The sequence below is a fragment of the Thermobia domestica genome, chromosome 1 (genome assembly GCF_964235325.1).
Source record: "Thermobia domestica chromosome 1, izTheDome1.hap1.1, whole genome shotgun sequence".
NCBI classification, from domain to species: Eukaryota; Metazoa; Arthropoda; class Insecta; order Zygentoma; family Lepismatidae; genus Thermobia; species Thermobia domestica.
Window position 1 is genome coordinate 208735736 of NC_137454.1, and position 23357 is coordinate 208759092.

The 23357-nt window shown below is 36.9% G+C and overlaps 1 protein-coding gene across 3 annotated transcripts in view; it reads left to right on the plus strand.

Moving 5' to 3' along the window:
* Efa6 (Exchange factor for Arf 6) overlaps positions 1–23357 on the plus strand; it is a 284205-nt gene that overhangs the window by 187116 nt on the left and 73732 nt on the right. For all 3 annotated transcript variants that reach the window (XM_081769243.1, XM_081769253.1, XM_081769263.1), the window contains exons 7-10: positions 4274–4443; positions 11528–11756; positions 18084–18228; positions 21997–22140. In XM_081769243.1, coding sequence (XP_081625369.1) covers positions 4274–4443; positions 11528–11756; positions 18084–18228; positions 21997–22140 — 688 coding nt within the window. The remainder of the gene's footprint in view (positions 1–4273; positions 4444–11527; positions 11757–18083; positions 18229–21996; positions 22141–23357) is intronic.

The window sequence follows — 23357 nt, forward strand, 5'->3', positions numbered from 1 at the left end:
TTGCCATTTATTGAGAATACGTTAGCTCATGTGTCCAACACTATAGTGCTTTGAGTGTGCAATGCCCCGTCCATTTGAGTTGTGTTGTTAGTCTGGTAGAGGCTTCCAAAATTCGAATGCGTGTGATATCATAATGTCATTAGTTTGCACTAAACAATAAATGGGGTATTGTAACTTTTTGTTTAACATGTAGCTTGGAAGTATGTAATAATTTGACGTAGTGCAATTTGATTTTTAGAAAATGTGTTGGATTTTCAACATGAATCATCTGCTCGTACTGAGACGTATGCTAAACGAGTTTCTTCTATCGATGTTCACTTCGTACAAAATTACAGTATTTTTATGTATTGGTTCAGAAATTAAATATTTGTCTCAAGTTCAAAAAGCTCACCCTGCATATACAGTATGTTTAAAAATTCGATGCCCAAACTCTGGGAGGCGATTCCTTATATCAAATGAAAGAAAAAAGTTTAAATAAGCATGGATCGAAAAACGTCTCCTTTCAGAGTTATGAGCTGCCGAAAACGACGGAAAATAAATTTAAAAGCTACATTGCTCGAGAACTACAAGACCTACCGCAAACGGTTCAAGGAATTACACGAAAACAAGTATGTGCTCTATCTAAATATCCTTATTTAAGGATAAATGACAATATTCAAATAAATATGACTTAAAAGTAGTTTTATTTATCAGTTAGTAATCGAGTAGTCGGGTTTGCTAATCTTCAGCGGGGTAGAAAGTAATATTAGATTTTTGAAATAATGGTAACAGAAAACCAAGGTATAAAGGAAACTAACGTACTTCGAAACCCGTCCTATTAATCATGTATTCACACACTAGAGGAAGATAACGTCTTCAAACTAGAGATGGACAAAACCGGTTTCTACATTTCGGTTTTCTCCAAAACCGGTTAGTTTTTTCACCTAAACCGATTTCGGTTTTCACCAAAAACCGGTTCGGTTTTCTTCAGAAGCGGTTCGGTTTTCACCGAAACTGGTTTCGGTGAAAACGTTTGGAAAACACATAGAACTATTTCTGTGAAAGCGGAGTCGTTTCTGGAGAACAACAAAACACTATTCTGGTCAGAAATAGAACCAATTTTGGAAAAAGCCGGAACCGGTTTTGAAGAAAACAGAAACCGATTTTGGAAAAAACCGAACCGATTTCGAAGAAAACCGAAAACCGTTTTAGGTGAAAAACCGTTTAAAAAAAAAACAATTCTCAAAAACATGTTTCGGTTTTCCTAAAAACCTGTTTTTGTGCCCACCACTACTTCAAACTAATGGCCCTTTGTTGCAATTGTATTTGCGTGAAAAGAATTGAAGAAAATGGTTAAAAAAAAAAAATAGTCCCCTTCTTCGTGGTTAACTGAAGGTTTTCGTGCAACACATGTAAATTACCTTAAGATAATCTGGATAGGTGTGTACGAAACGTCCAAGTATTTAACAAATGCTCATTTTTATTATATTAGCGGTTAGACATGGAACACAACTAAGATTGATACGAAAATATAAGGATAAGTCATAAGTTTTGCAACATTGCTATACTTGCATCGTTTGCAGCATGTATGACAGGTGACAGAAGGTTCTTGTTTGCTAGCACGGGTATAGATGTGGTAGTTTGTGCCGTGAAAAGTTGTAAAGTGCTGCACTTTTTGCGTGATTCAACAGCCGCAAAGGAAGATGAAACCAAATTTAATTCGAATATTGAGCCTGTGGAGATAAAACTTGAGAATACATTTATTGTTATTTGAAAATAACATTATGAAACCAAATCACCGTTTTGTTCGATGACCTTCTACCATTTATTCGCCAACGCCATAATCCCATTACAATAAAACTTCTATGGTTTCCGATTAAAATGTTACGGCGTGTGGTTTTCACAGGCCTGTTTTGAGATTAACACTATTCAAGGAGTTCTGCAGAGACCAAAACAAATGATAGTCTGACGGTGCCGCATTTAAATCTTTCAACTTCTGATGGGTCGTTAAAGGTATATGGGGTCTGGTGTGGCCAGCCGTTGGAAGGACATCGTGAATCACTGGCTGTTGCTGCCAAGCAGAACAATAGTCTCGGACCTGTACCGTACACAGTTAGCGCGATTGCATCTGTCAATTTGGCCTTTTCGATAGACATTCAATCGAGATTCGGCCGTTTCTTTTGAATTGCTAGGTTAAATCACGCTAATTATGGACAGTACAGATCCGAGACTATTGTTCTGCCTGGCAGCTGCAGCTCGTGATGCATGATGCTCTTCCAATCTCAAGAAATGCAAAGCATAACCTCCCTGGGTGTCAGTATGAACTCTTCTTGCTTCGACCACGATCTTTTTTGCACATTGTACTTGTAGGTTATCCACTTTTCATCACTCGTGATCAGCCGCTTCAGAAATGGTTCGAGTTCGTTTCGTTTCAGTAAAGATTCGTACGTAGATAGAAATTCGATTGAGTAAATGTTTTTAAGTCAGATTATGTGACACCCAGATGTCGAGCTCCTAATGTTTTTAGGTCATCGGCTATGTCATGACTGCTGTGTCGGTCTTGCTCGACTTTTGCCATAGTATCATCCACTTTTTCTGTAATTTGTCGCCCACTGCGAGAAGCATCTTGAACATCGAAATTTCGAGAACGAAAGCTACTTAACCATCTTTTGGCTGTAGCTTTTAATACTGTATCATGCCCATAAAACCACAAATTTTTCATAGGCTGCTCAGCATTTGCGCTTTTATCGAAATAAAATTGTAAAATATAGCGCAATTTCGTGAACTTCACGGCCAGTACTTTACGTTTGATTATAAGAATTCTCAACACCTTTTGCACACCTACCAGCATCAACTGTCTGCTATCAAATGACGTTAGGCCCGACTTACTGCGATTTATATACACTGACGAGTGAGATTTGGCACATGCTATGTTGTGCACAAAGTGCTCAATAGTTTTTAGACTACCTGATAGCTCGGACTTCTACACCATGACACCACCGAAGTAATCTAAATATTAATTGTGCGAAAGACGAAGGGGCAATTGATTACAGCACAGTAATTAGAAGGTTCAAGACATTCCGCTCGTGTAAGAACCTCATCGATCAGCTAAGATCAGTAGGATCGAATCCAGTTTCGCTAGGTCATGGAGACAGATCTGATGACTTACTCGAAGGTTATCAGATGCGCTCGGTATCTCATAGTTCAATGTGGTTCGTTATTTTCCTTACGTTGGAAAGCATCCGGAGCTGCCGAATTATGTCTCACGAATGATCCCAGCTCCAGCGCTATAGCAAGTAGATGTGTGCAAGAAATGTCTGGAAAACCCACATGATCTGTGTTTTCTGAAGAGAATACAGGGTGTCTATCGGTCACGAAAGTCACGAAAAAGTCACGAAATCAGAAAATGGTCATGAAAGTCACGAAAAAGTCACGAAATTTAGCTTTTGGGTCACGATTTTTTTATCTGTGCAAATGTAAGTACAGATTGGAAAATTTTGTTCTATAAAACATCAAAATTCACCACCAAAAATGTCTATGGTCGACTTTAGGCGCTACCAAATCGCAAGCAAAGTACGTTTGTATCGCATGGATGAAAATTCGGCCTAATTCACACCCAAATTCGCTCTTGAAAATGTTAGGAAATTTTATGATTTGGTAAAGAAAAGGTCACGAAATTTCATTGTGGAATTTTAGTAGACACCCTGGAATAACATACGACAAGAAAGTGGATATTTTCCCAAAATCTTAACATGTATAAGAAGTGGATAAACAAGAGCCAGTGCCGGAACTTATCAAACGCTACTATTTCGGTCACAAGGTGATGCTCTGTGTCTGATAGAATTATGAAAGGATCATTCAGTAATAGTTCATTCCGAACTGTTGAACCAACAATGCAACCTATTCCGAACAATTGGAGCGAATATATATGCCATTGTATACCAAAAATAACTTATATTTGTGAACAGAATGCTAACCCCTCTACATCAAGACAACGCAAAACCATATAGCTCTCATACGACTCAGAATAAACTCCTGGAACTTAAAAGAATTGAACTGATTCCACGCCTAGTATATAATCGGCTTCTTTCATCTTCAGTTTACTTAGTCCCCGGCTTGCTTCCTGCGCAATGTTTATGAATAGAAAATAGTTACTTCGGGTCCCTAACGCAATGACCATCAGAAAGTCACTCTTTCGTATATTCTTTTTGAAAAATTTACAATACGGAGTGTATATACATTTCTTAAAATGAATGGTAATTATCAATGAATGATTTTGATAATTCATTTGCAGGGATGAAGAGACTGAAGAAGTAACTACGCAGCTGCAACAGAAACAACAAGAGAACCAACAGGTTGTTGGGCACAATCCTTTCTTAGATGTACCAAATGCATCCACTGCAATAGAATACAAAAAGGGATATGTAATGCGAAAAAGTTGTACAGATCCAAATGGAAAGAAAAGTATGTATACAGGTCGCATTTAAAATTGGTAGAAAATAGCTAGTAATAATGAATTCCATTGCAATGTATTACAAAAGATTATGCACACTATTGTTCCCTGCAACTTTCATTTGATTCCAAAGGTTCAGGAAAATGAGGGAGAGGATTAATAATAAGGGGAAGCTGTTTCGTTAACTATAGACCTTCCAATCTGAATTCTAGTGCAAGTATTATGGATTACTATCTTAAACAAACACTTCCACGTTTTGGCAGAAAACAAATGAAGACCAAAGATTCCTTCAATCCGCGTGGCGCCCACTGGAGCGCTTCACAGTCTTTCTCTAGTCTTCAATTTTTCATTTTCTTTCCCTCTCTATCTGACTATTTCATTGAATTCCTTTAGTTTTCGTTTCAAATAAATGCGATTGTTTTTCATTATTTTGTGGCAATTCATATGCAAATGGTTATCAAAATAAACAAAATACCTGTAGTTAGGAATACGTAAGATGTGTGAGGTGGTAACATTGAGGATTCATGTGCAGCTTCTGGTCACGTTTTAGGTAATTGTCTGTATACGTCAGCCAGGTAAAATGTGGGTGAAGAGAAGACTCAATGATAGGGATCGCCAAGCATTAAAGAATATCACCAAGATCATAGAACGAAGGCTACAAAAGTGACTACAAAACTCAAACAGCACCTGGAACAGCCTATTGCAACAATCTCAGTCCAATGCAATTTGCATAACCTGAACATAATGTGGTCTAGTTGTAATTTCCAAACCGATGACCACAATCAACAGCATTTTAGCGCGAAGGATGCTGAGAACTCCAAAATGGATCATCGATGATTTTAAACGCGTAATACGGTCCAATGAATTTTCCGTTATTTCCAGCAACAGGTTTTATTTATATAAGGTGAATTCTCAAAGAAGAGTATACTTTGAATTGTCTCCTCCCTGCCGTCAAACATAGCAGCAGCTCATTGATGCTATGTATCGCAATTTTCTAATCTTCTGTGGGTCCTGTGATTACACTTACAGAACGCATTACTGCCAGTGATTATGTGAACATTTTGAGTGCATCTTATAGTCAAGATTTTGTTTCCTGCCAGTGGTGCAGCTTCTCAATATGTCAGTGCGCCACTTGATATTACTGGAACTGCTGATGCGTGGTTTTATGAACTTCGGGATCAACTACACTTCCTCTGGCCCTCCCAATCACCATATTATTGAACATCTGAACTCAGTTCTACAGCTCAGACTATGGACAAGATATGTTCTCCATCGTCATTGACGGAACTGAATGTTGCACTGAATGAGGAATGTTGTAATATGGAAACCATTGTGTCTTATATGCCTTCATTCTAGTACGAATCAGATATCTTGTGCAGCTTAACACTAATTTCACGCCGTGCTAATCAGGTAAGTTGCATTTTCTTCAGGTGTTCCTTTTATTTTATTTTATTTAACTATCTATATGCAGTTGGAACAAAAGAACCCAAGTTAGAAGAATGGTACTATTAAGCGGAAAGAGAAATGAACTAACCAGATGTTGATGAAAACATATTCACAACAGATAAAAACAATATAATCACTTCATCAAATAGGGAGTAGAAAAAAAGAGAAAAGAAAAATCAAAGAACAAAGAAATAACTGGGAAGCCTGCAGGTGAGCGCAGTCTTGGTCTCTGGATTACGTAATCACGTGATAGTGTTAAGTAATGAACGTAGATTCAGTTTAGTGGGGAGTCGCTAAGAGTGAAGGATCTTCAAGAGCTTCCGCACTCATTAACATAAAACCTTCCCTGTCCTAAGCCTTGGTCATTCATCACCTTACGTGTTCCACCAGATCATCTCTTAACTACCATCGAAGGGTCCTCTCGTCAACACTCTGCAACCGAGGATACCTCTTATTCTTATCTGCAAACAATTCAACCGTGAATAAAACGATAACAAAAAATGTCAGTCAAATCCACTACTGCGAACACCCTTAACAATCCAAACATCCATTTTTGACCAAACATAATGAATTTTGCTTATCCAGGGTTCGCACTGACCTTGAAAGCAAGGGAAATTAAAATGAGTCAGGGAAAGTAAGAGAAATTCTTCAAAATATGCCGAAAGTTAGGGAAATCTGCTTTATTTCACAGAATAGTCAAGGATTTTGATTTTATCTGTCCACAGAGGATATGAAGAACACCTCAAAGAATCAAGACAGATTTAAAAAAGAAGAAAAGAAACATTGAAAAAAGAAAATCAACTTTAGAAATAGGGAAGCTTGAGGAGTGCCTAAAGATCTTAAAACTTGAAGCTTTGAAAGTAAAAAGAACAAAATAAATAAAAAATTCAAATGCTACAGCAGAAAGTAAGTTAGTTAGGTCTGTTGGTTTTAGATAATGAAAGAGATAGGCCAGATTTTACATGTTTACTTGTTTATTTTTGAGTGTATTCAGAATACCAAGATATTAAAGAAAGCGTTTATATCATTACTATTTGGTACGAGTGTTTTATTATATTTCAAATACAGAAAGTTTTGACTCATGATAAATATTTACAGTAAGAAATCAAGTTTACACTATATATATAAAAACATCAAAAGAAGAGCGTTGGATGGCTATAGGGGTAATCGAAGTCGGATTTTTTCTTCTTTCTCCCTCCTGAACGTAACTATAAACGATGGTGTTCGCGGTGAAAGGAAAATTTACTTACCTAGTCGAGGAAATTCAGAGAAATCAATATAAGAGTTTTAGTGTGAACTTACCATCTCATCTAAAACCGAAATTATGTTCCTAACCCACTTTTAAATCTTTTATTGAAGATCTTTACACCCGTATTACGAGAATTGGTTCCTAGAGAGCCTTCCATTGAAGAAATGTTATAAAAATCCAGATGTAAAATTAACCTCCTATCTGATGCTAGTTTAACCCTCTAATACTCCATCACGAAGATAATACACATTTCACACCATTTCGTAATTGCGATTCTTCCAGACTCATATATTGTATATATATCCTTAAGTGCATTTACTGACCAACCTTCTTCATATATGGGCGAAACTCTCATTCTTCCTTCGAGTCATATTAACATCATTGAAATTTGTAAACCGCTTAAACTTCCCATCTACCTATTCCACAACACAAAGCGCATCACAACAATATATTTGACTGAACTTCCAAATAAGTATCCTCAAAGTTCTCCCCAGTCTTTTTCACTTCCCTCAGGAAGAAATGGGAAAGCATTTACATTACAGTCCTGCCCACAAAGCGCCCCCTTATCTTAACTGTCTATAATACCATACATCAATACATTCACTCCATTTCCAATTCACTTTTCATCTGTGCCGTTTCTCTAAACTTTGTTTTTTTAAAACTAATTTTTCCCACATTTCATTCTGCATTATCTTCCATTTTTTAGTTCTCGTTTTCAGTAATTATTAATAACCTTTCATGAATTTATAAATTATTTATTTTTCAATCTGTTTTCTCTATAAACCCTATTGACTTCCAGCCTGGTACTACTAACACAGTACTATTTGACCGTACATCCCAATATGGCGCCCACCCAGATGTTTCGCAGCTACTTCTCTGTTCTTTAATTTTTTGATTATTTTTCTCTACGTCTTTCTCTCCCTATTTGATGAAGCGTTTAACAAAAGAGCTTGTGATATACCTTTTTTTGTGTGTGTGCGCGCGTCTGATTATGTTTCACTATTTTCTCTTCTCGGCTTAAATACTGTTACTGACTAATCGTACTAACTTATTACTTAAGATGTGGCCAGATTTATAGCATATGAATCTTGTTTGAATGTTGTTAATAAGTGAACATACAGAGTGGAAATAAGTAAACTCGAAATATTGTCTTAAAGTTTAACCTTGATCAATACGTCAAAAACCTGTAACTGGTGTCTTTCTTTCAAACATATTTTCCATGCCACAATCTCATTCCTAGTGATTATCCTTCCAATTCTAAAGGCCACAGTATAATATTATTCCATTTTGGCCTTTTAAGTTTGTTGATGTGTTCATTTTTTAAAATAGGGTAGATTTACATATTTTTCTTTTTCCAAATAGCTAGATTTATATTTAATATATATAGATATACAGTAACGAACATTAAAAAAAAAAAAACAAACAAACAAATCTGTGGTTAGCCTGTTGTTTTGTACCTTATATTTGTGGAAATACAGATTTGCTATGTGCAATTAACAAATTTTCTCATAACGGTAGAGATTATGTTTATTGATGTAGTTCTGTGTATCATTGGAACATTTCTAATCCTTAAAACATAATGTCGTACGAAAGGAGAACAGGATGGAGGTTTTTGTTGACTTTTTCTCTAAAATTAAGATCCTGGCTAATTTTTTGGAACTTAACCAGGACTGTTACGTCCTCCTTATATAGTTCTTTTATAAAGCGATACATTTCACCCTGTGACACGCCATCTTCTGGAGTTTCTCATTATGGGAATGTCGATTTTGGAATGAAAACTGCTCTTCGAGAGTAAAAATTATATTTCCGTCCAAAGACACGTGTTTCTGAATTATGGAGTTCCTCCAGTGCCAAGTGAGAGATAAAGGGAGTTGTAACAGATAAGTATGTATAGCAACGCTTGATTACAGATTCAGGTATCCCCACAGTTGTGTGTGTCATTCAAGACAAACGGAATTTGGTTAGTTTCTTTCTGTTTTTCCACCTTCAGTTCCTCGCGTAGCTGTTTGTTGATTTCAAGAATTATCAAAAATAATGATATATCGAGATTTCAGATAGTCAGAATATCTCCTTTGCAATCTAAAAACCTTGAGAGGATCATATTTTGCAATCCCATGGTCATTTTGAACGGGTGAAATGGAATGCTTCCGCTCTTGCTCATGTTCTCTTCATTTTGAGATCATAATTGTATCTTAGGATTTATCCATCTTCGTCAAATATTCCATGAAAATTTCATCACCACTCAGAAAAAGTGGAAAGGCCATTACTCACCTCAAGTGCAAGATATTCAGTGTCTTTTTTGATTGCGCTTAATAATTGTCCCTGTATTTTGCGTAAGTTCATTGTTTTCACAAAAACACTATTCACATTAATAATTTATGCGGAATTCCACAATATGTTTTTAATTTATGCTCTGTGTGGTTGTCCCGTAATTTACTTTTGGCTGTTGCAAACATTAATACCACTGATAGATTTAACAGTTAATAAATTTTGTGAAATTCAGGACTAAGAGGGTTGAACACTTATTTTGGCTTGCATAGTTTGTCAGTGTTCTTTTGAAAGGTGTAATGTTTTTTGTAAAAATAGTGAATTGACAAGAAGTACAAGGACATTTATTAAGGGCAATCAAAAATCAAAATTAAATCAGTAAGTATTTTGCACTAATTGCTTTTTAAAGAAAACAAAACTTACAAGGTCTGTATGATAAGTAATGAGACTCGCCGCTCCGCGGCGCGCGTGTCGCTGGAGCGGGTTTGTCGGTGATGGAGGATGTAGGGGGGGGTCCGAGCAAAGCAACGCACCGCGCGTCAGTTGGCTCCGAGCCTTAGTGGAGCGCGGACAAGCCTTGGACAAAGCCCTTGTGAACATTCTTGTCACGGCGGAAAATCAACAAACATGGAGGGTTCCATCGAACAGCGTTATGCGATCAAATTTTGCGTTCGCCTGGGGAAAACGGCTACTCAGACGCTTTCTCTCATCACGGAGGCCTACAAAGAGGAAGCCCTATCCAAAGCCCAGGTGTTTCGTTGGCACAGTGCGTTCCGGAACGGCCGGGAAAGCGTTGAGGATCTGGAGAGGGCTGGACGCCCGACAACAGTGACTACGGACGAAACTGTGGCAAAAGTGAGGGATCTCCTGAACTCAGACCGTCGATTATCGTTGAGATTGATTGCTGATGAACTCGATATGAACCACACAACAGTGCACAAGATTGTGACAGAACAATTGGGAATGAGAAAAATCTGTGCGAAACTGGTGCCGCGAGTGTTGACTGACGAACAAAAGCAACGACGTGTTGATTGTTGTCAGGAACTGTTGATCCTCATGAACAGTGACCCTAACTTTGAAGATGACGTCATAACAGGTGACGAGTCGTGGGTGTTCCAGTACGACCCTGAAACGAAACGTCAAAGCGCGGAGTGGCACACTCCTGCGTCCCCGCGCCCCAAGAAGGCCAGAATGTCGAAGTCAAAGGTGAAAACAATGTTGATTGTTTTTTTTGACAATGTGGGGGTGGTCCACAAGGAGTTTGTACCCCAAGGACAAGCCGTCAACGCCGCCTTCTACAAACAAGTCCTTGAGAGACTGCACAGGAGCGTCAAGCGGAAAAGACCGGCGATCGCTAGCCGGTGGAAGTTGCATCACGACAATGCCCCTGCCCACACCGCCTTCTTAGTGACCTCCTTTTTGACCCGGATTGGGGTGGAAGTCCTTCCACAACCACCCTACAGCCCAGATGTGAGCCCGGCCGACTTCTTCCTCTTCCCGAAGCTGAAGCCACGCTTGAAAGGAACCCGTTTTGCAGACGTCACAGCCATCCAAGCAGCCGTGACCACATTTCTAAAGGACATGCCGGCTGCTGACTTCCAGGGGGCGTTTGCAGCGTGGAAACATCGATTGCAGAAGTGCATCGACGCAAGAGGAGAGTACTTCGAAAGCTTTTAAGTCCCTGTACAGATCAGATGAATAAAACAATGTTTCCAGACCTGGTCTCATTACTTATCATACAAACCCTGTATACTAGGAGCTATAAAAGTAAGGATCTTGATGGTACAGTTATAAAAATGGTACTGATGACGTTTCCAGAGAGAAAGGAAATATTCAATGAAAGCAATAAACAGGAGGCACAAGGTGAGCAACTTTTTAATGAATATGTGCTCTACAGCATCTATAAGTAGATATATATATTTATCTCGTTTTTTCATAGTTAGTCAAAAACGTGTTGATAACTTCCTCATTTTACTGAAAAATTACTGAGCGCGTAATGCAGAAGAACTACATTTATAATAAGTAAATAAATTGAATTTTTCTTTTCTAATTAATGTATTTTTTCTTAAAGATTAAATGTACTTTTTCACTAATTAAAGTAAATATCAAATGTACCTTGTTATTTTATACAGCTCCCTTCGGAAAGCGTGGCTGGAAAATGTTCTACTGTACTCTACGAGACTTAGTTCTGTACTTACATAAAGATGAACACGGATTTCGGAAAAGTCAGCTTTACGACAATCTGCACAATGCAATCCGCATACATCATGCTTTGGCTACGAAAGCAGCAGATTACACTAAGAAGCAGCATGTCTTCCGGCTACAGACAGCAGATCAGGCTGAATATCTCTTTCAAACCAGGTACTTAATTTTTTTTCTGAAGTTTCATGGAAAAATTATGACCTTAACGAGGAAAGTTGTAATTCAAATATACGTTTTTCGTATATGATATTACTGAGTGAATTATAACATATTTCAAAAGCGTTCCATTCATTGCTTTAGTTCTTGCTAGGAAACCACAAGAACTGTTATGTGAGAATACTCTGCTTCGTTTTGTTAGTTCGAAAAGCTTAATCTTTTCATGAGCTTTTTTTGAAGGGACATTTTACTTTCATGTATTGTATGATATCATAGTGACAATAGGATATTGCTAAGCATTCAGAATAAAATTTGCTTAATATTTCAAAGTAAATCTTGTAAAAGAATCAAGCTCTGCTCTAATACAACTCTGTTCTAAAGTCTATTTGATACAACTTGTCCCTTCTGACAGTTGCTTTCCTCTGTTTTTTCCTTCCTGCACGTGTTCATAACAATCAGACAAGAAGAACTGTTTCTATGGCAACAACACGTTCAGCCAATTATAGTAGCTCATTTCTCTCGCTCTGCAATTGTAATCATTACACTCTTTCCGCACGTTGCCAATTTGAATATAAACAAATGCGCATTGTTTTAGTCGAATGTCAATTTGAGCAGTGGACCTGCTGGTAATTGAAAGCATTCTTTTTAGTTCTCTTTTGTGTAATTTAATTTTATAAAACTGAGATTTACTTGCAATGAATAATTTCGTGTTTCAATACCTGACACAAAAGCTGGCAACAGAGCATTGAGCAGCACGTGCGTGCAGCGAGATGTCAGAAGGGACAAGTAGTATCAATTGCAGTATAATAATAATAATAATAATAATAATAATAATAATAATAATAATAATAATAATAATAATAATAATAATAAAGTTTAGTTGTGTGCTGAGAACAGCTGAAAGCAGAAATACAGCATTGTCATATACTGTATATTTCAATATTATTGTAACACTGTAATAGAGAAAAAGAGATTAATAATTTGCTTTAACGTGAATGAATAAAAATGTAAACTATAGCCTGTGTCAATTCCTAAAACACTGAGACGTCAAAAAATTAAAAGTAAAAATAAAAAGCACTACTAAATTATATTAGAAATTCTAAAATAAAGTAACATTCTAAGGTAAGCAATTGTTATAGTTTATTATAAAACTAGATATTAATTTTTTTCATTGTGACAATTTATTTATTATCATCATAATAACTGTAAATCACAATGTTTTTGGAATTACAACAAACAAAATACACACTTATTTAATCACAAAACTTTCTTATGAAAACAATTGCAAGTATCGTATATACACAGACTTGAAAACTAGCCAATCAAATAGTTTCAAATAAACTGAAACAGTGTTGGCAAATCATTACGAATAAACTTCAATCCAGTGGTACATTTTACATTAAAAAAAATATATATATATATATGAAACTTATACTTTTCTAATTTGTTAACATGGTTAATATACGTTACAATTTTTAAATAATATATGTAGGTTAGAATTGTTCATTAATATTAGTAATGTAACAATTAACTCCCAGAAGATTTGGGGTTCAAATATATTCTAGATCTCTCTAACTGTATTTCCAAATTTCAATGCTCTTAGTGTACTAGACGCCGTCAGAAATTACAAAAGAAAAATCTCTTCTAGTTCTTTACCAGTGGGTAACGTGCTCATAATAGCGGCTACGTTCCCTCGTTGAATGGCCATGCTAATGCGTTGAATTAGAAAAGATTTAGCTCGAGTGTCTCCTGATTTAATGGATATACGCTTGCCTATTTCGTTAATAAATTTTGCGCCCTCTTGATCCCAGGATCCACTAGATTCAATTGCTATTGCAATAAACCAATACTTATCTAGGAGATTAACGTATTTATTTCTTTTTTCTTTTGCTCTTCGTGCAGCGATAAGTCCTGCTTTAGTCGATGAAAATTGTAGATTGGAAGGTGCATAAGTGTCTGAGCAAGTGAAATCCCAAATCAACGACTTTCTTTGCTTCCAGGACATTAAGGTCATACCATGCGGCCTTTTTCCGTCTAAACGGCTGCACCCAATTGGTTCTCTCACTGCTGGCACCCCTGCGGATGTTAAGGCTCTCAAAATGATGTCATTCACATTCGAATGGCGTGAATGTCTGCCAGCACTGCTTTTGCATGACAGACCATGTAAACCTCTTTTATCTACGAGAGCGTTGCAGCTTGGACAGTGGTGTTGTTCGCATATATTTGCTCCTAGTCGAAGGGGACGGACACTCGGAAGCTTTCGTTGTCTAGGTGTAGGCCGAGAGAAGGTGAAGGTAGAGCTTGAAGCCATGCTCCGTTTTCAGGGGACATGACAGCAAGTAATCTGGCCTTATCTTCGATGTTATTAGAAGTCTGCAACAATGAATCCAAACGGTAATTCACGATAGGCTCATCCCAGACCGACTGATTATTTCGACTTTCGGGAGCCGGGGGGTCTGACCCAACTAAATTTGACCATCTGGCTATGCAGTCCTGCACATCCGGGTTAGTGACTTCATCTTCTCTCTGAAGGAGGGTTCCAATCAATTGTCTTAAACTATAGAAAGAGGCCAGAAAAGACGGAATAGCCAAATCTGTGGCGCGACGTATTCCAAGACCTCCATTTCTGACTGGTAGTGATGCTTATAGCCATGCTTCATCACTGAGGGTACAATTAAGAATATTCTCCAGTCCTGTTTTAAGAGCATAGTCGAATTTCTCAAGTAGATTATCGTCCCTCCAGGAGGGGAAACAACGTAGAAAATACAACAATCTTGGGATCGAGAAAGATGCTTTGAGGAGATAAAATTTTGAATGTGCAGAAAGTTTGGAAAGGCGTGAAAGTAGATGATCTAAAGATGAAATTTTTTCCAGTAATATCTTGCTCCTTGTGTCTGGTGTAAGAGCCGCTCCTAGCAGTTCGGCGTTAGAAGATGTTAATAATTTAATTCCAGGCGCCGCTTCGTTGAATCTATCATATAGATTTTGAGTTTCAGCATTTGTTACTCCTAGAAAGCCGATTTCGCATTTCGAGTAATTGAAAGACAATCCGATCGATGTTGATTGTGTGCGTATATGATCTAAAGTATGTAACACTGACTCAGTTTCTCCGGCTATAGTGCCATCATCTAAATACCAAATGTTGAGCTGAGTGCAAATAGAGCAGGACCTAGTGGATCTCCCTGTTGAACTCCACGTTATGAAAGGATAATATTATTACTAATGGATAAGATTAAAAATTGTTCATTATTATTTCGTTGCAATAAAATTTTAGTCCTTGTACAATATATTGGAACTTTAAAATCCATATTTTTTAAAAATATAATCTGAGTTACATCGGTTGTTAAGTACTTTTTCTACAAATGTAGAATCAGTCAATTTTCTCCTGTCCCCTAGTGGTTTCAATTTAAAATGTATCTTCCAGTATTCAGACGTGTCAATGTAATAAAGTAATCTAATAAAATTGTTTTAAACCATTTTAATTTTTCTATTGAAGCTTTCCTGGCGACGTATTGTGAGCAGGTCTTCTCGGGCTAGCAGCCAGGTGAATACTGTTATATCTTGCGACGTTTCGAGGGCCGACATCGTCCTCATCTTCAGGCGAATATGATATTCGCCTGAAGATGAGGACGATGTCGGCCTTCGAAACGTCGCAAGATATAACAGTATTCACCTGGCTGCTAGCCCGAGAAGACCTGTTCACATTTTAATTTTGTTAACGGGAATCTTCGTAAGGTTGTACTAAGTCATCGATGGATATTCCACTTTTGATTTTACCAGCAGTTTGTATAAAAGTACATGATGTCTGATTGACGTAAAGCACGTCATTGATTAAACAGATACCCAATTATGTTTCTTGCTTCATTACACACACATTGTGTATGTGGTCATTAAAACGTAATGACCTATTAAATGTTATACCTAAATTCGTTATTTATCAACCTTTTTGTAATAGTGGTTCCTCCCTTCCCTCATGGTTCTTTCGGTGGGTCGATGTTCGTCCATTCGTAATTCTCCTTGATCTCTCCTTTCAAATAAACGATGAAGCGGATGGAAACTAAGATGCAGCGCGACTCAAACAGAGAGGTCAATGTATTTGCGGTGATTATCTCAACCGAAATTATTATTACTCTGCAAACGACAAGGCAATTTGTCATCAGCAACTTAACAACGTTAATGGTAGTAAATGCTCTCAAAGCTAGAGCAAGGAATAAGTTTTAGAAAACTCAAAATCGTAGCTCGCGCTGTTACATGTTGCTTGGCTCGAAATCAAACTTCGACTACTCTCTTCCAAAACTCTTCCAATGGTTTTTGCTTAACGTTCCTACCGGGTTATTTCCTGGTTCATCGACAATTTCTTCCATGACGTTGAAAAGTGCAGACTACATAGATTAACCATAGGTGAGGTGATGATAGAAATGCGGACAGGGAAACAATCTGTTGTTTTATTGATTAAGAAATTACATATGTAAAAGTAAGATGACAGACGGCAAGAAAAATTCCTTGTCTGTAAAGTAAATGAACTTTAGAAAAAGAAAGAAAAAAAAAAAAAAGAATTGTAATGCGACTTCAACATTAATTAAACGATGATGCTTTTCATTGAGTTCAATTTAAAATAAAATGTCCCAATGTTCGAAATAAAATAACTCATAATGTATACAATACGAGAACAATTACATATATCTTCACAGTAGTACCTTGCATATCGTATTAACTCTCACAGTATTAGAATTTGTTACTGTAGCGCATACACTTAGTTTTTAAATAATTGATGTTCATACCATTATCCTTACACTATATAATGATCCTGCGTAAATCTTGCAGCCTAATGTTGTCCTCAATATTGTTTGCTACTTTAAAAAGGTTAATGTCATCAATATGAAGTAAAATATTGGAGTGGTTTAATAATAATCATAATAAGAGGAGGCTTCCTACAAGTTAAGGAAAGTGAATGTGGTCAGAGAATAAAATAAAATTTCTGTAGCAAACGTATCATTTTAAAGACAAGATGTTAGGACAGTGGTGATCATTTTATGAAGTGCAAACTGGTTGGTGAGAAATAAAAAAAGCTAGTGAATGCCAGTTATTTTTGGTAAGATTTCAACATCGAGACATGCGATCTATTTCAAGTTTTCTGAATCTTAGAATTTTAGAAGTTTGTCTTACACGTGTTAGATTCTCACATGATTCAATATTCGGTGTATTAAGAACGAAAAGGTTTTTTGTAATGTGTTTCCCACTTTTCATATCATTGGCGATAAGCTAGCTAAAACTCATAAAAATAACGATTAAAATAATAATTCTCTAGTATAAGATCTCTAGGACTACAAAACTTTCAAACTTCCAGAAATTTTCTAAAACTATTACCAAATGAGATTTAGTTCCCTTTACATCAGGTTTCTTGGCGGTATTGAAAATGCAAATACTAGTAAAAGTTTGACTATCATTCTCGCATTCAAATATAACAATCAAAGGGGTATCTTCTGTCAGTCATAATGTCCGATCCTGATATTCTTCCAAGTGTATGCGATTCTTTTGCAACTTTTTTTGCTTCATTATTTTTCATCCTGGATCTTTCCCTGTCGTATTCCTCTTTTTTTATATTTTCTTTTGCACTTATCCTAGCTTTGCCGTCTTCCTTTTTTTGTCCTTTTCATATATACGGACTTAAGTGATTGTTCTTGGATTCTGTAGCTCAGATTTACTTACTCTTTCTTTGACACTATTGGTTTAAATGTTTTCCTGATTATTTATATTCTTACTTGATTCTTTCTTATCTTTCAGAAAATGCATAAGAATCCCTTTTGTCATTATCCATGTTTTGATAGCGTAAATTATTACAATAAGAAGTACGCGTTGTATAGTAGCATTTTAGTTTCTCTGTGCATGTTTCGATTCCATTATGAGGTGTTGTATGCTTTGGTTTAAAAAAAATGTAATCTCCGAATAATTATTTTTCATATGGCCATCTGCCTTCACTTCTGAACCGAGATCCTTCAAATTTCCTGCTATCAAGTATATTTCTTTGTAGTTTTATTTGCTTATCTCGTTGGTATTTGTTTCTTGAAATAACTAGATTACTGTTTTTGTGGATTGTATAGTAACATTATTTTATTCTTCTATACATTTCTTCTTACCTGCGACAACAGTAATGTGAATGCTGGAACAGTCAGCGAAAATTCTATGTGTATTTTATTTTATTATATTTATTTATTTTCATAAGAACATAGAATAGAAAGTTATAAGTGAGGTGTGAAGTTTTGAGTTTGGTTACAAGTGAAGTTTTCAATTTGAATCTCCTTTAATGGAAAACCCTTGATCATTTTACAGTGATTCCAAAGAACTTCAGTCATGGATAGATACAATTAACTTCGTGGCAGCCAGCTTCTCAGCTCAACCTTTAGCCAGTGCTGTGGGGTCTCAACGCAAATTTCAACGACCATTGCTGCCTTGCAGTCATACAAAATTGAATCTCGTAAGTATTTTATAGTGTGTGTGTGGGTGCGTGGGATAGGAAATATATACGTAATGTGGGTACATCTATTCGAGGATGGAAAAACATAATATGTACATTTGTCCAAATACGCGAATTTCAGCGTTATGAATCAAATCAATGCGAGGATGGTAAAATATGCTATCGCACGTTTGGTCATTTTCTGCTTTTTGCTTTGGTAGTTGGTCACATTGAAATCTGTGTTAGGGAAAAAATGATAATGGCTAAAAAAAAATGTTTCTATTTGGTAGTATATATTTACCATGTTTTAACCAGTGAACTGAAAGTATTTTAAATTTAAGCCATAAGGTTGAAAGTTGCTTGCCTGTACAAATGTACAGTCATGTCCAAAATTATTGTCGCATGTCTATAAATATGTTGCTGTAGGAATATAATTTGATAACGAATTCGCCCGGTATTTCTTATAATGTTAACATGTTTATAATCGGCAAAGACATGTATGTGACAAATTTCATGTCAAAAGAGCAGTAAATAAGAACAATAAAACAAAAATAAAACTTTCTTGTCCATTTAGAAACATTTTGTTTTACTCATTGTAATTTTCGTATTTATAATTCTTTTCCTATGAAATTTACCACAAATATACATTTTCCGATTATACAGGGTTTGTCCGGGAAGTAATAGGACTGATTTTATTCCGCCATGACTGTACTTCGGAGCGTGCGCGCACCGACTGGATCCGGTAGAGGGCGTGCCTAGCTAACGAACGAGTGGCTGGTCAGTTGTCTCCGAGCACACGGAGAGTCAGGACAGGGTTTTTCGCGCGACGTTTTTCTGTGAGTGGTGCAAGCCGAAAATGCAGCGTTCGTTAGAGCAGAGGTACGCGATTAAATTATGTGTTAAACTCGGTAAATCTGCGACGTTTGATATGATCAAGCAGGCTTACCCAGATGATGCTTTAGCAAGAAATGGTGTGTTTCGGTGGCACAAGGCCTTTTCGGAGGGCCGGGAAGAGGTCGCCGATGAAGACCGTGCTGGAAGACCTTCGACTTCGACAAACACCGACAATGTGACTCGTGTGCGCGAAGTTTTGAACTCAGACCGTCGACTAAGTATTCGTTTAATTGCCCAGATGTTAAATTTACCAAAAACTGTGGTTCATGAAATTGTGACGGAGCATTTGAACATGCGCAAGGTGTGCGCGAAGATTGTCCCAAAAGTGCTCACTGACGACCAGAAATTGCAGCGAGTGGAATTGTGCCAAGAAAATTTGAACATGTGTGAAAGTGACCCCCAATTTTTGAATAACGTAATCACAGGTGACGAATCATGGATCTTTGAGTATGACCCCGACACAAAGAGGCAATCTTCCGAGTGGCACACGCCGGCGTCTCCTCGCCCAAAAAAAGGGAAGAATGAGCAAATCCAAAGTGAAAACGATGCTCATTGTCTTTTTTGACCTCAAAGGCATCGTCCACCATGAATTTGTTCCTCCTGGACAAACCGTCAACGCCAAGTTTTACGTGGAAGTGCTCAAGAGACTCAAACGAAGGGTCAATCGGGTCCGACCAGACATCGGAGCCGACTGGAAGCTGCACCACGACAACGCCCCGGCTCACATCGCCTTTCTTGTGAACAGCTACTTGACCAAGGCCGGCATCCCAACGCTTCCGCAGCCACCCTACAGTCCAGATGTGGCTCCCCCGGACTTCTTTTTGTTTCCTCGCCTGAAACGCCCGATGAAAGGCAAGCATTTTGAGACGACAGAGGGGATCCAAGCAGCTTGCACCGCGGCTCTCAAGGCTATTCCGGAGAATGACTTCCGTGACGCCTTCAATGCTTGGAAATCGCGCTGGCAGCGCTGCATCGACGCAGAAGGAGCCTATTTTGAAAGTTTTTAAAGAATTGTAACGATTGGCTCAATATTTTTTTTTAAATCGACTCAGTCCTATTACTTTCCGGACAAACCCTGTACACGTAGTATCAGTATTAAAAGTACCGTGCAAAATCATTATCAAATTATGTTCTTACAAGAAGATAGTTATAGATATGCGACAGTAATTTTGGACATGAGAGTACATATCATATTTTGCCATTCATGTGTAGACATATCCTAATTATAAAAAGAAAGCTTGTTTGTGAGTGCGTCACGCTAATTTCTAGCAGCAGTCAAATTAATAGTGTTACCACCTGCGCTGTGCCTGCTTGATGCTAGTAGGTATCGCTAGCGTGCCGGCAATTTGCCAATTTAAAACTATTGTGACAATTTAATTGAAACTTAAAAGTTATATTGTTTCAATGTAATTATTTCAAAACGAGTAGTGATGATACTGAACATGAATTTGCTTCGCTGTTTATTATCATGACAAAGCCGTAATCATATTTACAATTGACCAATAGTATTTGCGTAACTGCATGTTTATTAGTGGGGATACTATTTTATATATATATATGTTAAATGTAAACAAATAGAGTGCATTAATATTGGATACAATTTTATGTTCTAGACACTATAATTCAATGCATCTAGTGCCAGTAGCATAGTCCTGTAATCCAATTCTAATGGAGGCGAGATAATAAAGTTGGAACGGCCTATACTGTGAGGGTTGTTCTTGCATAATAATGGCCTCTGCACTCGCTAATTAGACCGAATTCAGGCCCAGGGTGTTTTTCGGAGCCGTTAATCGGAGCAGGTCCCTTTCTTCATAACCTCGGTGTTGCATACAGACGCAACTCTCCTTCCGCTTAAGAAACTCATAATGCATTAGTACTAGGGATACTGTTGCTGTATTTTTTAAAATGGGTCAGCTGATCGAGTACTATGCCTGTTAACATTACTTGTGAAGCAGGCTTGCACTCATAAATTATGTATAAGACGAGTTACTACCAGTTGTGTTTAAATATGAACCTGTGGCCCTGCGTAGCGTAGTCGCTAACGCTCTCGCCTTCGGTGCGAGCGGTCCCAGATTCGATTCCCGGTGAAGGCACTCGATCGAAAAAGCGTAAAACGCTTTTACAGGCCAGCTACCCTGAATGAGGTTTTCCTGAGTTTTCCTCATATACATCAGGCAAATGCCGAGGTGGTACCTAATTTATAGGTCCCAGATCGCTTCTTTCCTTACCCAATCCTTTCTTCCTTCGCTTTTCCGGAGAGTGTGCTCGCCGAGGGACGTCATCCCTCAAAACGTGACTAGTTAACCTGGCCATAGATGGCGAAAGCCAAGAAATCTAAATCCTAAATGTAAACCTTTGCGCACCGCTTTTAGGTACGAAAATTATGGAAAACAAATATAAGCAAAATTATGGCATCCTATACAAATGAAATTCATTTACGTTTAAATGAAACTTTGATATTATGATCGGTAATGTTTTTTTCTCAATATATTTCATGAAATCCTGTTCCCTTCATCAGTCCAAGTTCGAAAAAACACAAACTTGTGTCAGTAAATTTGCATGTAGGTCGATTCTCTCCTAACGTTATACTGAATCTTGAGTCAATGTGAATGTAAATGTGAACTTATTGATCCGTGAATACATTCGTAAATAAAAATTCAAATAAAATCTGTTAGGGTAACTAGGACAGAATATCAAATATGAAGGAAACGTGATAGTTTCCTTGCCAGATATTTGTACTTTTCGATATAGGAAACGAACTAAAGACGAAGTTCATTTTCAATAAACTGCATTTTACTGGTATTTTTGTACGGCAGTAACAAAGTAATGAGGGACATCATATTTGTTCATTAAAATCTGAACTTTCAATGTAATTCATGTTTTCGCCATTTGCAGCGTGAACAACTTCGGGACCATGAGGAACGTGTTCAGAGACTAGAAGCAGAACTTGAAGATCATAGAAAACATCCTCCTGATCGAAGTGCCAAATCATTAAGTATTCAAAATTACAAAGAAAAAGATGCTTACTTACATTTTGAGGTAAGGTTGACATCATGAAATATTTCTTTAAGATTATTTTAATTTAGTAATTGAATAATTTAAAGAAGGAAGAAGTGGGCGTTTTTCTACTCCATAATGCTTTTCTTCATCTCATATAATTCTCTTAACTTTTCATATTCTAAATTACCTGATCTAGAATTAGTATATGGGTAGTATTACCAAATTGTTAAACAGGACATTTATTATCGGAAATGAAATAATAAAAAATCTCAAGTTGTAGAAAAGTTGTTGTGATTACTCTGTAGGTAATATGTCAACTGCGTTAACTTCGTAATTAAAAATAAACCAATCACATTTTTCCTGAGAATTGTATTAAGTTTAGATTTTCCTCGAACTGTGTACATTTTAAATTTATGGAAATGTATATATAAGGCAGAAAGTTTTACCAGTATCTCGTAGTATTCTACATTTCCAAGAGAGATTGATAATCAGTATTAGTAAATCTTTCAGTTTTGCCCCATATGTTTCAGTTTTAAGCTAAAGGAGACAGATGAATGAAACTGAATGATCATGAGAGTGTTCGTGAAGTTAGAATGTGGGTGGAAACCTCAATAAAACCCACGGTTACTATGTTGTCGACCCCTCAAATTTACATGACCAGATACCCCTCGCACCGGATTCACCGGGGGGAGGGAGTGAATGCTCTACCAGTGAGCCGACGAGTCCCCAAATCAATGTTGGTGAAATATGTATAGTTAAAAAAAATAATAATGATAAATAAAATAAGCGTTTTCGAATATGAGGACGCTGTAATTTCACTAAATAGTATTCAGCTTTTGACCAATGAATATGTTAGAATAAAGCCGCATGTATCAGAGTACGGTTAGTCCTATCCTGTTTTCAGGTAAAATTGATAAATCCCAACATTATTAACTTTACCCCACTTATATCATTAAATTAGAATTCATGGTTGTTGAATACTGCGTAGTAATAGTAATTACGGTAAACTGTTTCTTAATGAAAGTGAAATACTTAAAGGGTATGTTTTATTTATTTATTTTTTATTTATTTATTTTTTATTTATTTATTTTTTTATTTTTTTTTTTTCTTTCTTGAGACTCACTTTTTGATTTCCGTCTTTCCGGCTGAAACCTATCATCAAATGCGACGTGGCTCAATGTGTGTCAGCAATCGAATATTTCAGTTACAGAATATAATTAATTCATGTTATATCAGTTGGAAAGATGTTGATGAGA